Source organism: Carcharodon carcharias, chromosome 9, assembly GCF_017639515.1.
Source record: "Carcharodon carcharias isolate sCarCar2 chromosome 9, sCarCar2.pri, whole genome shotgun sequence".
In the NCBI taxonomy this organism is placed as follows: Eukaryota; Metazoa; Chordata; class Chondrichthyes; order Lamniformes; family Lamnidae; genus Carcharodon; species Carcharodon carcharias.
In genome coordinates this window covers 95,595,993-95,612,805 of record NC_054475.1, presented here as the reverse complement: position 1 = coordinate 95,612,805, position 16,813 = coordinate 95,595,993, and the positions used below count along the sequence as shown (strand labels likewise).

Genomic DNA, 16,813 nt, shown 5'->3' with positions numbered 1-16,813 from the left:
AAACAACCATCTGGTTCACTAATGTCCTTTTTAGGGAAGGAAATCTGCTGTTCTTACCTGGTCTGGCCTACATGTGACTCCAGATCCACAGCAATGCGGTTGACTCTTAAATGCCCTGTGAACAAGGGCAATTAGGGATGGGCATTAAATGCTGGCCTAGCCAGCAATGCCCACATTCCATGAATGAATATTTAAAAAAAAAAAGCAGTGTTTTCCCCTTAATTCTCATTGACTCCAGTTTTGCTAGGGCTCCTTGATGTCACATTCGGTCAAGTCATCATTGCAAATGCTTCTGCCTTATCTTTTGTGCTGATGTGCTGGGCTCCTCCATCATTGAGTATGGGGTGATTTGTGGAGCCGCCTCCTCCAGTGAGCTGTTTAATTATCCACCACCATTCGTTACTGGATGTGGCAGGACTGGAGAGCTTCGATTTGATCTGTTGGTTGTGGGATTATTTAGTTCTGTCTATTACTTGTGTTTATGCTGCTTGGCATGCAAGTAGTTCTGTGTTATAGCTTCACCAGGTTGAGACCTCATTTTTAGGTATGATTGGTGTTGCTCCTGGCATGCCCTCCTGCACTCTTCAATGAACCAGGGTTGATCCCCTGGCTTGATGGTAATAGTAGGGTGGGGGTTATGCCAAACCATGAGATTACAGATTGTCGTTGAATACAATTCTGCTGCTGATGGTCCACATTGCCTTATGAATGCCCAGTCTTGGGTTGTTAGATCTATTCTAAATCTATCCCATTTAGCACGGTGGTCGTGCCACACAATACTATGGAGGATATCCTCAATGTGAAGACAGGACTTTGCCTCCACAGCATTGCTGTCATGGACAGATGCATCTGCAGTAGGCAAATTGGTGGGAATGAGGTCAAGTATGTTTTTCCCTCTTGTTCGTTCCCTCACCACCTGTTGCAGACCTAGTCCAGCAGCTATGCCCTTTAGGACTCGGCCAGCTCGGTAAGTAGTGGTGCTACAGAGCCACTCTTTGTGATGGATGTTGAAGTCCCCCACCCAGAGTACGTTTTGCACCCTTACACCTCAGTGTTTTCCCCCAAGTAGTGTTCAGCATGGAGTACTGATTCATCAGCTGAGGAGGGAGGGGGGTGATACTCAAGATGTTTCCTTGCCCATGTTTGACCTGATGCCACGAGACTTCATGGGGTCTGGAGTCAATGCTGAGGACTCCCAGGGCAACTTCCTCCCGACCTGTATACAACTGTGCCTGCACCTCTGCTGTATCTATCCTGCTGGAGGGACTGGACATACCCAGGAATGGTGGTAGTGGTTGGAACATTATCTGTAAGGTATGATTTGGTGAGTATGATTTATGTCAGCCTGTTGCTTGACTAGTCTGTGAGACAGCTCTCCCAATTTTGGCACTAGCCCCCAGATGTTAGGAAGGAGGACTTTGGAGGGTTGACAGGGCTGAGTTTGCTGTTGTCATTTCCAGTGCCTAAGTCAATGCCGAGTTGTCCATCTGGTTTCATTCCTTATTGACTTCATCGCAGTTTGATACAGCTAAGTGGCTTGCTAGGCCATTTCAGAGGGCATTTAAATGTCAATCACATTGTTTTGGGTTTGGACTCACATGTAGGCCAGGCCAGACCAGGTCAGGATAACAGATTTCCTTCCCTAACGGGCATTAGTGAACCAGACAATTGACAATGGTTTCATGAGACTTTTAATTCCAGACTTTTATTGAATTCAAGTTCCACCCTCTGCCGTGGTGGAATTCAAATCTGGGTCCCCAGAGCATTACCCTGGGTCTCTGGATTACTAGTCCAGTGACAATACCCCTACACCGCTGCCTTACCCTATGCTCCATGCTACAGGCCCAATCCTCAATAGCACCAACAGGAGAGGTGGTCGCTGCTGAGGAATGCAGGAAACCTGGGGTCTACATCAGGTAAGTGGGGAAAAAAAAACATTTTCGGGCCAAAGGTCAGAAGGGAAAGGAAGTAACTGAGGCAATGGGTGATGCCTTTCTTGCCCCTGGCCCCTTCTTTGACCCACGAGGCTTCTCCTCCAGCCCCATTCCCCCCCCCCCCCATCCCCCCCCCACCCCCACCCCCGGGTTGCTGCTGGGAGACTCCTTCATTTCGATGGCGTCTTCCCCACATTGTGGGAAGTCACTCCACCTTCAGAACAATGGCAATATAAAATAACCCTCAATAGGGCCTTTCATATGTAAATTGGTTGACTGCTCCCTTGGAGTGGGTAACCTGTCTGCTTTGAATTCCCATTGTTGGTAAAATGCCCCAATGGTGGGACTACATCAGGGAGCTCATCTGACTTGGTTCCTTGCCATTTTACTGGCCCCTGAGCATCCCAGTCCATCAAATCGAGCCCAGTAAAATTCAGTACAATGTCTCCAGCAGTAGACATACAGAGAAAAAAAACACCTGTTAATTTTTTTTTTTAATCCTTGAATAGAAACATAACCCTCATCAATCCTTTCAAACGCAACTGTCTCTACAAATTGCTAGGGGAATCTAAATAACTTTATAGGACCCATCTCTTGCCCATTATCCTTTAATGCTATTGTGAACCCAACAATGAGACAGTTCCTCCAAAACACCATGTGCCAGCTTGTTCACCATTCTAGCCTATTGTCCCACTTCTAATCTATGTGCAACAAATATAGGAGACATGAATATAAAGTTCAGATCACCAATCTCCAGCATATTTATACCCTATGCTTTTGATTCTTTAGGTATTGAGCACTACTGGCACATGTTGAAATTAAGATGTCCAGGCTACTTACAGGAGTGTTATTTTGTAACTGCTGTAGCACAACTGGTTATCAATTCAAAACTTCAATGCCATCAATTTACAATTTCCTAAATTGCTCTTTGTAAATGTTTGTAATGGATTCATACAGTAGGCAAGGATGCCTCTTTCATGTATGTTTTGGGTAATATGATGAACACATCTTGTTGAGACCATTTACCTGACATAAATGCAATTGAATCTCAAAGGAATTTATCACATGTTGCAAGATATATTGAATAGAAATGAGAGCATAGACCTCTCTCAATCTTGAATTTATTTTAAATCTGTAATTCAAATGCAAAGAATGAATTAAGATGGGGATTGCAATCATAATTTGATTCTGAACCTTAATCATAAATGTATAAACATTTGCTTGCCTCAATTTTAAATTTTAACATTGCAAAATAAAGATGAAAATTTCCAAAGATTTAATTACAATAATTGTATTATTTTTGCTGAGATTTACTAAAGTTAGTTCAGAGAGTTTTCAGTGTGACACCCATTTCTAAACAACAATCCAAAATGATTTAGAAGGAATATTCAAAGGTTCCTTTTGCACATTTTTGTCTGTTTGTGGTCTGTACTGTTTACTGTTATTACTTACAGCTTGAAGCCTGTCTACTGAGTGGGCTGTTGAGATTCTCTTCTGATTCACTGGGTGAGTATGAGGCACTGTCCCCTAGTCGCAAGTACATAAGGTCATCGGGTGCCATTGGAGACATGGGGCTCTCTTCCCCACTTTCGCTCTGAGGGAGAAAATATGGAAACAAGTCAATATATGAAGCATATCTTTTATTTGACTACCTTTTTAAAGGAGATGCTAATCTGTATTCTCTCATGATCAGACTTGCAGTCCCTTCCCCCATTGTTGCTCAGCTGTAATTCTTTCTTAATTTACCTGACTACCACTTCTGACCCGACTGGACTACCCCTGACCTGGCTACTCACTCACTCACTCATCTACTTCACCTTCCCACATACTCACCTCACCCACCCTGCATATACCTGCCCACTCACCTATTCACTCATCCATTCACTAATTTTTGAAGACTAGACATTTAAACTTGCCATACAGCAGCTAGGTGCTGTAAAAAGGAGGCTTGTCATGTCTATCCTTAACTTGACTCCACTCTGACAGAGTTCCCTGAGGGATGCTGTGCTGTGCATTTCTATGAAAGCTGGGCTCGGAAAATCCCAGAAGAAACACGCAGCATCGAGTCGGAGGAATTTACGAGCTCAACAGCAATCGGACCATTGCCACTGCTCAGAAGATCTGGGACAATGAATTTGGTTTTAAAATGTTTTGATTGTGGTTAAAGGTACCTTTGCAGAATTAATTAATTCAATAAAATGTGTCACATTGATTTCATTTGAATTACAGGTTTTATGTTTTTTCTTTCATTTCAAAATGGTGACCACCTACATCAAAACTGGCGGTTCACGTTTTATACACAGTGTATAGGTCAACCTCATTTTTGGAAGGTGTTGAGCGGTGGCCGAGTTGGTATTATTGATAGAGTTGATCAGCAGACACTTCTTAGGTGGAAACTTTTAGTCTATTTACAAAGATACTCAGCAACTAAACATGTGCTTTCACTTCAAACTCTTCTCTGCTCTACTGTCTACAAATACAGAGGTAGCCCATGCTCGTCTCCTATTGGGTATTAAAGGTCATGTGATCTTCCTTAACTATTCTCCTTAAAGCTATATTACACATTAGATAAAACCATAATGACCACATCCTGCTCCTTTACTCAAATATGCATTTTACGTTTTCGTGCAATCTTCTCAAGACAGCAAAAGACTTACACTGGTAAGTAATTTACAAACTCAGTCTTTCTGGGGGTTTCCTTTGGCAAGTAGAGCATCTCAGCTCCACAACTTCAGATTCTTTGTCAGAAACCTCCTTTTCTGGAGTTGCCTAAACATCAGGTGCTTCAGTGGGCACTTGCAGTTCTGTGTCCTCAACTCTTACAAGAACATCAGACATGTCTGTACTAGGTTGAGTATCCTCCACAGGAAAAGCTGACCCAGTCATGAACACTGATGGAATCAGTTCTTCGTGATTTGTTTCTCTCTTCCTTTGATCCACATGTCTCCATATGACTCAGCCTTCCACTTCCACGTGGTAAGATAGAGGCCCAGTCACTGCACATTTCACCTGGTAACAACTTGGTCCTTCCCCAAATTTCCTCTCGTGACTATGCCAGTCGTGTCTAGTTTTCTGGCTTCTCTGACTCCTTTCTAACTTGCCCCCTAAATTCAGCATTAATAAGCTCAATCTCATCCTGAGACAGAGTTTCATCAATAACTCCGCAGGTGTGACACCTGTTGTGTGAGAAGGGGCCTATAATGGAAAAGAAGTGTGCTAGCTTAGTTGCTAAGGAATTTCCAGTTAGTTTTTTTATGCTTACCTTAAGTTTGAACAGCCCTTTTGGCAAATCCATTTGAGGAAGAGTGGTATGGTGAAGTTTTTACATGTGACACCATTGAGGCTGATAAACCGTTTAAACTCAGCACTTGTAAATGCCATGCTGTTATCAGAAATGACTACTTCTGGTAGTCCGTTAATGGCAAAACTTTGACGTTGTTTCTCAATTGTAGCAGAAGACGGTGACTTCACCTCATGTCCATCCATTTTGAGTAGGCATTGACAATGAACAGAAGCATTATTCCCATCAAAGGTCCCATATAGTCAATGTGTAACCACACCCATGGTCCTCTGGTCACTCCCAGTAACGGAGCTGTTGAAGGCAACTTTTGCAGTTTGCTGACATTGCACACAATTCTTCACTAAACTCTCTCTTTCACCATCAATCCCAGGCCACCATAGGTAGCTGCGAGCTAAGGTCTTCATTTAGAATATTTCTGGATGTGTGCAGTTAAATTAGAAGTGGCTCCCTTCCCTTTGGAGGAATTATCACTCAAGCTCCCCACAGTAAGATGCCATCTGGCTGGTTATTTCATGTCTTCTGTTGAAGTATGATTTTGTCAGATATGGGCTCTTATGACCAAACATGAAGAACTTGTTCTCTCACTTGACATAGGACTGGGTCTCGACTTGTCCAGTCTCTGATCTGTCAAGCACATACTGGCGAGGAACCAAAGAAACTTAACAGTGGAACTGGGATGTCGTCCTCATTTTCTTGTAAAGGCAAACGACTAAGTGCACCTGTATTCGTGATTTGATTGCCAGACCTATGAGCGAAAGTATGCTGTATGCTGCCAGGATTAAAGCCCACCATTGTGTTCTTGCTAAGGCTATGGGTGGTATAGCTGTGTCCTTGCCGAACAATGCTAGCAATGCCTTGTGGTCTGAAACAATTGTAAAATGGCGGCCGTGTACATACTGATGTAATTTCTTGACACCAAAGATGATTGACTGGCCTCCTTTTCTATCTGTAAGTATCCCTTTTCCACTGTGGTGAGCGTCCTTGATACGTAACCTATAGGTCATTCTGTGCCATTGCACATCTGATGGGAGAGCACTGCTCTCACTCCATAGGGGGATGCATTACATGTCAACAATTCTTTCCTTTGGTCATAATGTACTTATAGGTTGGACGAGTGCCATAATTGTTTCACCTTTATGAAAGCTTCTTTCTGGGGCACCTCCCAAGACCAACATTGGTTCTTTTTGAGTAGAGAATCCAGGGGTGGGGGGGCCAGCACTGTAGACAAATTGGGTAAGAACCGCCCATAATAGTTGATCACTCCTAGGAATGATTTGAGCTCTGAGGCGTTCTTTGCCGCAGGTGCCTCTCTTATGGCGCTCCTTTTCTCCTCAACCGGGTGACCCAAATAGACTACCTCCCGCACTTGGAACGTGCACTTTTCCTTTTTTAAATGCTCTCCAGCCTGGAAGAAATGTTTTAAAGCTTCTTCTAAGTTTGTCTAATGCTCTTTTTCAGTGAATCCTGTCACCAAAACATAGTCTAAATAGGCTACAACCTGGGGCAGTCCCTGCAGTAAACTTTCCATTGTTCTCTGGAAGATGGTGGAAGCTAAGGAGATGCTGAAAGGCAATTAAGAGTATATTGGTACAAACCTTTGTGGGTATTAATTGTGACACATTCCCAGGAGGCCTTCTCTAACTCTAGTTGTTGATAAGCATGACTCATATCAAGCTTCATGTAGGTGGTTCCACCTGCCAGCTTGGCATATAGGTCTTTGAATTTTGGTATGAGGTGTCTGTCTAGCTTAGCTACCTTGTTAACTATCAATTTGTAGTCTTCACAAATTTGGATGCTTTGGTTGGGTTTAAGGACAGGGACTATGGGCGCTATCCATTCTGAGAACTGCACAGGTCTGGTTTCTCTAGTCTATCCAGTTCGGTGTTGACTTTTTCTCTCAGTGCGTAAGGTACTGGCCTTGCCTTCAAGAATTGGAGGGTTTCCTCTGGATTTTTGCCTGCAGCCTCTGGATCTTCCCAAGTTTGTCCTTGAAGACTGTGGTGTACTTTCAAAGTAGCTCTGATAACCCACTTGCTCTCAACTGGAAAATTTCAGCCCATTCTAACTTAATCTCCTTTAGTCAGTTTCACCCCAGGATGCTTGGCAGCCTCACCTTGCTACCAACCATCAAGGGTGGCTTTGCCAATTGGCTTCCATAATGGATAGTTGCTCTACTTATGCCTTTGACTTGGATGTCTTCACCTGCGTATATTTTTAATTGGGCAGTTGTTTCTTAATTCATGTTTCCCATTATTCAGATATCTGAAGTTATGTTCCCCCAATTACTGTAGCGGAGCTCCGGTGTCCATTTCCATCTAACAGGTCTACCATTCACTTTCGCTGTTACATATATTGGTTCTATCTTTCCAACCTTCAAGTTAAACAATGAGTAAATATTTGAATTTGTTGTTTTAGGGTCTTCTACATTGTAGATCTCACTGGGTTTTTTTCTTTTGTTTAAAAGCCTGCTTGAATCTTTTCTTGCACTGTCTCATTATATGTCCATTTTTGTGACAATAATAACATTTGATTTTTTTAAACCGCCAATTGTTAAAAGACTGCTTGTTTCCGTCTTTATTGAAATTATTCTTTGTTTTTGCTGCTAAGTCATTGTTTCTCATTTTCCGGCTAGCGGAGGCTGTTTCCTCTTTCTCGGCAGAGTTTAGCACTTCGCACCCTTTTTTTTTGCTGCGGTTTCCTGCCCGATGTGGAGGACGGCGCCATTTTGCACACCCTGTCTTGCTTTTGAATCTCGTGCTGCGTTTTCCATGGCCATATCTCTACCACCTTCTTGAAATCCAAATTCACTTCAGACAATAATCTCTTCTGAATCATGTCCTCATTCACACCACACACTCACGATCTCTGAGCATGTCTTTTAGAGATGGACCAAACTCTTAATGTTCTGTTAACTGCTTCAAACTTGCCACATCGCATGCAACTGTCTCCCTTGGGGCTCTATTCCTCAAGTTAAGCTTGAACCTCTGCATCGAGACTGAGGGCTTTGCTTGAAAAGGACCCTTCACGAGGTCTACCAATTCATCAAAATTTTTCAAATCTGGGGCACTGGGTGCCATCAAACTTTGAATCGAGCCATGTTTTAATCCCACAAGTACTTACGATGATCGCCCGCCTCTCTCTTCCCCTGTAATCCCGTTCGCTTGGAAAATGAACATGAGACGTTCAATGTAATGAGACCAATCGCCCGTTGCTGGATCGAGAGGATCAATTCTTCTGAATTGTGGCATTCTGAGAGAGAATTACTTCGATTCAAATGAGCTTTTACTTACAATTACTGTGCAAGGTACAGTGCTGATTTTGTTTCACTTGACTTCTGTTAGACTTGTTTTACCCTAGTCACCAGTTTGTGGTGAGTGGCGGCCGAGTTGGTACTATTGATAGAGTTGATCAGCAGACTCTTCTTAGGTGGAAACTTTTAGTTTATTTACAGAGGTACTCAGCAGCAACTAAACATCTGCTTTCACTTCAAAATCTATCTCTACACTGCTAGCTAATGACTGCTAACTACAGAAATAGCCTGCGCTACACTCCTATTGGGTATTAAAGACAGTGTGATCTTCCTTAACAAACATTATTAAAGGTATATTATACAATAGATAAAATTATAATTATCACAGAAGGATTTTTGAGGCTTCTTATATGCTTCTTATATTGCGATTTATATGCCGCGATCTACGGTACCTCCACTGCATGTCATAAGATTCTAATTTGTTTATTGAATGGCCAATCAGCTAAACCATGTGGCTGCTTTGATCGCACGGAGCTAGGCAATTGATGTTGACATAATACTGGCCACACTCAGCAGGAACGAGATGGGAAGTCATGCCCACCCTTTTGAAGCACCATCTCCTCACTTGCACTTTTTGGTGACTTAAAAATCATCCTCGTTATTTTTCTGTTAATCAGTTATTGGGAAGGCTCAGTTATCAGATATGGTTATGAGTAATCCAATTTAAAACTTCTTTGAGAGTCATTCAAATTGGCTACGGTATACCTGATTCTGTACAAATCCTTCCCACATTCTCTAAAATTACAATATTTGTTCAAGGCAGATATGGTATCGTGCACTGCCAATGATATCAGTCCACATTCATCTATACCCTTATCTTAAAATTTGTTTCTGAAAATTAGTGGGCACAAATATTATCACTTGTTTGAAATTGTGTTGTTGACTACCTTAAGTAACTTACTCACTTGTTTAAAATAAATTTGTTGATACTTCTGTTAAAGTAGCGGCACGAGAACTTTATATAAAAAAAACCTAATTTCAAGGCAATAAGATCTTGTTGGACACAAACTATGAGAAATGGACAATTTTTTTTTAAAGAAAAGAAACCAAGCCATGAATTCTTTCCTACCCAGAATGTTTAGCAATTTCCTTCATTTTAAAGGAAATCTTTACAGTGTTGGTCTAGGGGTATGATGTTTCTTTAGAGAGTTTCACTGACTGAGATGCGAGAGGACCTGGCTTCATATCTTGGATGAGCTTGGTTGTGTTGCTTTTTTGACATGCATGGATGTGATGAGCTGAATGACCTCCTTCTGTATCATAAATTTTCTATGAAAATAATCACAACCCAGAAGCTGGAGTGCTGCTGACAATGTGGAACCCTGAAATGCTTCTTACCCTCTCTTCTGCCAAAGCTTTCACCATCATTCGACCTGTCTTCCTATTCATAGTACGTGAAATAACAGCTCGCCATTTCTTTCCGAGTCTGTTTCCAGATTTGGTGGGCTCTTCTATGCTAGCCTCCTTAGCATCAGTCATCCCCTCCTGAAAGTAAAATCAATGTCTGGTCACAGGTACTCTTACATTATGAGTAAATATATTAATGCTTTTTTTTCTTTGTTCCTTTCCCATGCCTAGTGGCACATGGGGCAGACGAAGTACCTACCTATGTCTCTTTCTGTGGCTTATTTTTCCTGGAACAGGCCACCAGCCTATCACCAGAGGTTGTAGCTTGAGGAGTACCATTCCACATCAAGCTTGGCTGACCAGGAGGTGCTCCCACTCTCACAACTCACCTTAGGCGTGTTGGAAGGAGTTACAAGCTGATAATTGACCTGTTTCACCATGTTATGAAGTTGTCCTCCACAGCCATCAAGTCTTGGAGTGGGACTCAACCCCAAAGCTTCTGGCTCAGAGGTAGAGACACTACCTACTGTGCCACAAGATCTCCATATGTTACTGAGGTGGTGTGAATTTATTTTGTCTACATTTCTAACGAGGCATTAACCTCATCATTAAATTGGTAATCATTTTTTAAGAGTGGATATAAATGTTTTAACTTGATCATGACTAATATCACATTACAATTTGCACCCACAATATGTTCAAAAGTAACCATATTTAGTATTATATGGTGGTTTACATCTGTAACTTCACAGAAACTCACTTTAATATTTTCCCAGTTACAAAATATTATCAAAACAATGCATTCAACCAGTATATTGCTACTCAACTAACATTAGGTTCTGAGGGGATTTGACAGAGTAGATGCTGAGATAATGTTTCCTCTCGTGGGGAAATCTAGAATAGTTTTAAATGTAAGGAGTCTCCCATTTAAGATGGAGAGGAGGAGGAATTTCTTCTCTCAAAAGGTTGTCAGTCTTTGGAATTCTCTTCCATGGTGAGCAATGGTTCATTGAATTGTTGTGAATATCTAGTTCAGAGTTAATGTTTTAGTTAATTCTGGGAAGATTGTTGTTGTGAACATAAGGTAACTAAAATGCTGGGCTTTGGAGATTGCCAAAACACCTAAAAGAAAATGACAATGTGGAAGGTGACCCATGTTTAATAGAGTCAGAATAAATGAACCACAAAACAGCAGGCGGGCTTACTTAGCTGGAGAACTGGAGATGTGATATCTGTACTGCTTGCAAAGGAGTATAGTCCAGAGAGATGTTTTGTTTTTGGGAGTTGGAGCTGAATTAGTTTAAAAGCATCGAATGAGCCCTGAAAGGCTGCATCGTCATGAAGATGCGTGAAGCTTAAGATTCTCTGGTTTCAATTGATCTGTGTTGTGCAGCAGGGGAAGAGGCTATGCTGAAAGGGTGCTGCTGTTAGCAGGCTCCCAACAGGCTTCAAGTTGGGACTTGAAGAAGCACTGGGGTTGTTTGGTGTAGCTGTTGGATGGCAGTTTGGACCTCACATGTTTTGCAATTCACAGAAAAACCCTGGGAGCCTTTCAGTGCAGCTAGGGCTCAAAGTTCTAAGGATCTGAGAAGATGGGGGAAGGTTGCTTGTTCCAGGCTGTTGACCGTTAGGCTCAGAGAAGCCCTGGGAGGCATTTATAGCTTGGTGCAGCTAGGAGATTGGAGTTGAGAAACTCTGCGGCAATGCCGGCTTAGTGAAGCTAATGGCCTGTGGAAGAATTGAAAGTGTGCTGGTAACTAGAGGTGGGAATTCAACTTTGTGAATCTTGTGCAACACATCCTCAGGAGGAGAGATTGACCCATCAGGAGGTGAGCAATCATTAAGACAGTCTGAGTCAAAAAGGCTTTTGAGAGAATTAATAGACTAGATCTTCAAAAGTGAAGAAGTTGCCTCCCTCATGAGGGGTTTTAAGTTTTAACAAGATGGTGGATTGCTAAGAAATCAACGGGGTCTGTCTTGGTTGCATCTGCCATTTAATGTACACTGTGGTGTGTTTGACTATGGTTTGCCTGGTAATTCATATTTACTTCATTAATTCCAAATGTTAGAGTATAGGATAGATATTGTAATTTGGTTTCTTTTTGACCTTGTATAGTAAAGTTTATTTTGCTTGTTTAAAACCACAGAATCTTGTGACTTTATTCTCCAAGTGGGTAACTGGGATTTCAAACTTTGTCTACTTTAAACTGGCCTCTAAGCATAACAGAATATATTCAAGGCTGAGTTAGACAGATCTTTGATTAACAAGGCAGTCGAGGATTATGGGGGACGGCCAAGAAAGTGCTGTTATGGCCACAATCAGATCCGCCATGATCCTATTGAATGGTGGAGCAGATCCATGGACCGAATGGTCTACTCCTGCTCCTATTTCTTATGGACTTACAATATATGTATGCACAATAAGATCGTATCTAGATTTTACCTTCCCTCCTCTTAGCTTCTGTAGCTAAGCTGTCCAGAGTAGGAATTCTAACTCACTATATTGTCATTAGAACTGCAATTTAAATTGTACACTGAGTTCTGTTCTGTGAGACTTGGCAGACACCTAGCAGAGACCCATGGCTGGTATTTTTAACTGAAAAATATGGTCAGATTTGGGTTAAAAGGAGACAATGCTCCCTGCCTAACTGAAGGCTCAGCTGTCAATCAAGTTGGGTCTCTAAGCAGGGAACAAATCATTGATGTCACTAACATGTTGTGGAATCAGAATAATGGCTTTTCCCAGACTTTCTGATTGACCTATTCCCTGCAGAATTGAAAATTCTGTCCTCCTGTCAGACTAAGAAAAGTAGAGACATCCCTCTGGCTATCATGAAGAAAGTTAGGGATGCAGCCACCCTAAGCTCACCCTGACCCTGCCGCCCTTTTTAATTAATGAAACCCACATTACCCTACTGCCAGATTGGCATCCTGTGGGCTATCTGATCTTTGCAGGCCCAAAGTCAGTGAGCTGTTTCATGTGAGCACCTGTCTGACAGAATATTATTGAAGAACAACCATTAAAATAAACAATGGCTTCCACTTCAACTTTCAAGCATATGGCCCACATGGCTCCCTGGTTTCCTGCCTGGGAGTTAACTTCCCCTAAAATCTCTCAGATGTTCAGTAATCTCCCTTAAACTTGAGACTTGTCTTACCTGTTTGTTATCCCATTTATTTAAATTTCAATCTCACAAGCTCAACTAATTGAGCACCATGCCAATTGCTCCTTAACTGATATCTTTACCCCACCACCCCTGCCCCCAACAGTTTTTGGGTGGGATTAGTGATTTGTTCACATCCTTCAGAAGGCTTTCTGATAGTGTGTGACATCCTAGATCACATGCTGTGAGCGCTTGTTGCTAACTGGTCTAGAGGCCAAGCAGGTGATCTCGTGCCGGCATTTCTACCAGTATCACGAAAGCTAGCTGCTAGGAGATTGCAAGAATGACACACTGGTCTTATGACCCAAAGTGTAACTTATCTTCCCTGTGGAGGGTTTCTATATGAGAGAAAATATACGAAGACGGACAAGATTAAAAAATGAGGTAAAAGAAAGACAGGTCCTCAAGAAGAACCTTCCTTCCATTTTGTCAAAATCAGATTACTTATTCAGTGAAAATCTTGTAACAGAATTATTCGTCAGACTTACACTTTCATTAAAATTGAGTTCTTGGTCAGTAACCAACGGCGATGATGGAGGCTTTGAGCGTTCAAAGTGCTTGAAGCTGCTTGATCTTTGCAAAGAGAGCTGGTAAGAAAAATTATAAACTTTTAGAGAAAGTGACATTTTGGCCTTAATTTGTTGATTATATGTTTGCTTAATTTTCCACAGCCGAGGTCATTGTAAGTACAGATGCATATTTAAATGTTTGATGGAATTAAGGCCTAGATTTTCCTCCCCTTTGAGTTTAATGCTAAAATTGCTCCAGCACTACACTTCTGACAGCCAGTTTATCCTCATTCCCTCACCTTACTTGTACCCCAACCCCAACACCTGCCCATTTTCCTGTCCTCAGCCCATTGGAAAGGTGATCTAATTCCTTACCACTGATATCCCTCCCTCACCCCACCCATTGATGAGCATAGACAAAGCAAATATTTTGAAACCATCAACTCAAAAAAGTAAACCATGGGTAATAGCCATGAGATACCAGAGTTTATTGGAATCCCCTGTCTGCTATTTCAGCAGAGAGGCAACCAATTTATTTAAATAAACTAACATCCCTGCTAAAGTAGAAGAAAGAGATTTCAGATGAACACATTAAACTGTCATATACCAGTATTCCACTGTGAAGCTTCAGGGGCCATGGTCTTTGATTATTTGGGTAGAAATAATTAATCACTGAATAATCATTGAAATAGATCAGTAATGATGTTTTTCTTAATTGTTCAATATTGATAACTGTATGGTATCATGTGATTGATTTTAGATGGAAGTCTAAAAATTGCCCGGTGATTTTTGATCACGTCATCATTCCATAAGTATGCTTTGGTGTCAGCCTTGAATTGATGATAATACTCTTCGTCAAAAGGTTGTGGGTTAAAGCCTCACTCCAGAGATGTCAACCTTGTTTATATAGAACCTTTAATATAAGGTGCTCCAAGTGCTTTACAGGGGCGTTATCAAACAAAGTTTGATACTGAACCACATAAGGGCCTGTAACTTCCGAGCTCCGTTGGATTCAGGGGTACCCCAAAGATGCACTGGGGAATCCCTCTGGGAAGTTCCCAGATAAGGGTTTGCTCAGCAATTGCCCAGAAGTGCACACTTCCTCTGAATAAATGTGGTTTAAATCACAAACTTCGGATGGTTCTACCAAGGTTATACCAAAGTTATTCAGAAAAAGTTAGAAGAATTAAAACCTCATCTAACTTCTGAGTAACGATTGTTAGACCAACCCAACGGGACTCTCCGCCCCTAGCCCCCTGCCTCTGACACCCCCCACTGTGCGACCCCCAATCCCCTTTCGTCCCCATCCCCCTGGACCTACAATTGGACTCCGCCCTGACCTCGGACACCCACCCCACTCCCCATGGACTTCCAGCCCCCTCCAGATTTCTGAACCCCAACCACTCTCTCCCATCCTCCCGCCCCACCCCCAGGCCTCTGACCTCCCACTGCCCTGGACCTCCCACCTCCAACCCCTCATGGACTTCTGACCTGCCCCACCCCCACAGGACTTCCAACCGACAACTCTGACTCTCCCCCACTCCCATTGTTCCCACTCCCGATCCACCTCCCTGGATCGCTCCTTGAACACCCCCCAAATCCTATGCACTTAATTTAGACACTTAACAACCCTTGGCCTGTCTATTTCCCAGGCCCTTTAAACTCACCGGCTGTATGGCAGCACGTGCTGTAAGAAAGGAGACATGGCCTCCTAGAATATGGTTGAACGACACTTAGCTGGGGCCTGCGAGGAGCCTTTTGATACAGGTCCCAAGCACCTCCGGCGAACGGAAGTGTCATTGTAATTTTCAACGACAGGTAAGTAGGCATTTATTTCTTCTAATTCCTGCGGGCCAGCACTCCCCGCTAGTCGGAAGTTACAGCCATGAAGCTATCAGATGACCAAATGTTTAGTCAAAGAGGTAGGTTTTAAGTGGTGTCTTTAAAAAGGAAAAGGAGGGAGAGGTGGAGATGCTTAGGAAGTCGTTACCAGAATTTAGGGCTTTGGCAGCCGAAGGCACATCTGCCAATGATGGAGCAACTAAAATTGGGAATGTGCAAGAGGCTAGAATTAAAGGGTGCAGATATCTCGGAGGTTGCAGGGCTGGAGGAGATTAGGGATCGAGATGGGTGAGGCCATGGAGGGATTTGAAAAGAAGGTGGAGAATTTTAAAATTGAGGCGTTACCTAACCTAAGCCAATGTAAGTCGGTGAGCACAAGAGTAATGGATGAATGTGACTTGGTGGTGAGTTAGGTCATGGGCAGAAGAGTTTGAATAACCTCAAGTTTGCTGAGGGTAAAGCATGGAGGGCTGGCCAGTAGTACATTTGAATAGTCAAGTCTGGAAGTAACAAAGGGATGGATGAGAGTTTCAGGAACAGATAAGCTGAGGAAGGGGCAGAGTCGGGCAATGTTACAAGGTGGAAATAGTGGCCTTAGTGATGGGGCAGATATATGGTCATCTCAGGGTCAAATATGCAGGCAGTCTGCCTCAGGCTCAGACATTTTCCAAGAAGGAGAATGGAGTTGGTGGCAAGGACTGAAGCCACTGGTTTCAATCTTCTGTTTATTTAGGTGGAGGAATTTCTACTCATCAGTACTGGATGTCAGACAAGTTGTGTGACAGTTTAGAGATTGTGGAAGGATCAAGAGAGGTGATGGTGAGGTGGAGCTGGCTGCCAGAGCATACATGTGAAACTGACTATATTTTCCAATGAAGTCATTGAGGGGCAGCATGTAGATGAGAAATAGAAGTGGGACTATGGGATCAATCCTTGTACACCAGAGCTAATGGCCCGCAAGTGGGAATCTATTGTAAGTCATACTCTGGCGATGATTAGGTTCATAAGAATGGAACCAGGTGAGTGCAGTCCCACCCAACGGTACAATAGTGGAGAGGTGTTGGAAGAGGCTGGTGTGGCCAACCTTGTCAAAGACTGCAGATAGATCAAGAAGGATAAGGAAGGATAGTTTACCTCCGTCACAGTCCATACGATGTCATTAGTGATTTTGACAAGAGCCATTTTGGTGCATTAGCAGGGACAGAAACCTGATTGGAAGGATTCAAAATTGGAGTTCCAGGAAAGATGGACAGCAATTTGGAAGATGATAACATGTTTAATCACCTTGAAAGGGAAGTTGGAGAAGGAATGGCAGTTTGCAAGGACTGAAAGAACAGGAGGGAGTTGCGAGAGAAGTGAGAAGAACATGCATGTCTGAGCTAGGAAAGGAAGGAAACCTCATAAGT

The 16,813-nt window shown here is 42.6% G+C and overlaps 1 protein-coding gene across 2 annotated transcripts in view; it reads right to left on the bottom strand.

Moving 5' to 3' along the window:
• sash3 (SAM and SH3 domain containing 3) overlaps positions 1–16,813 on the bottom strand; it is a 91,608-nt gene that overhangs the window by 25,070 nt on the left and 49,725 nt on the right. For both annotated transcript variants that reach the window (XM_041194770.1, XM_041194771.1), the window contains 3 exons: positions 13,545–13,643; positions 9,884–10,030; positions 3,387–3,528 (listed from right to left, as the gene is read on the bottom strand). In XM_041194770.1, coding sequence (XP_041050704.1) covers positions 3,387–3,528; positions 9,884–10,030; positions 13,545–13,643 — 388 coding nt within the window. The remainder of the gene's footprint in view (positions 1–3,386; positions 3,529–9,883; positions 10,031–13,544; positions 13,644–16,813) is intronic.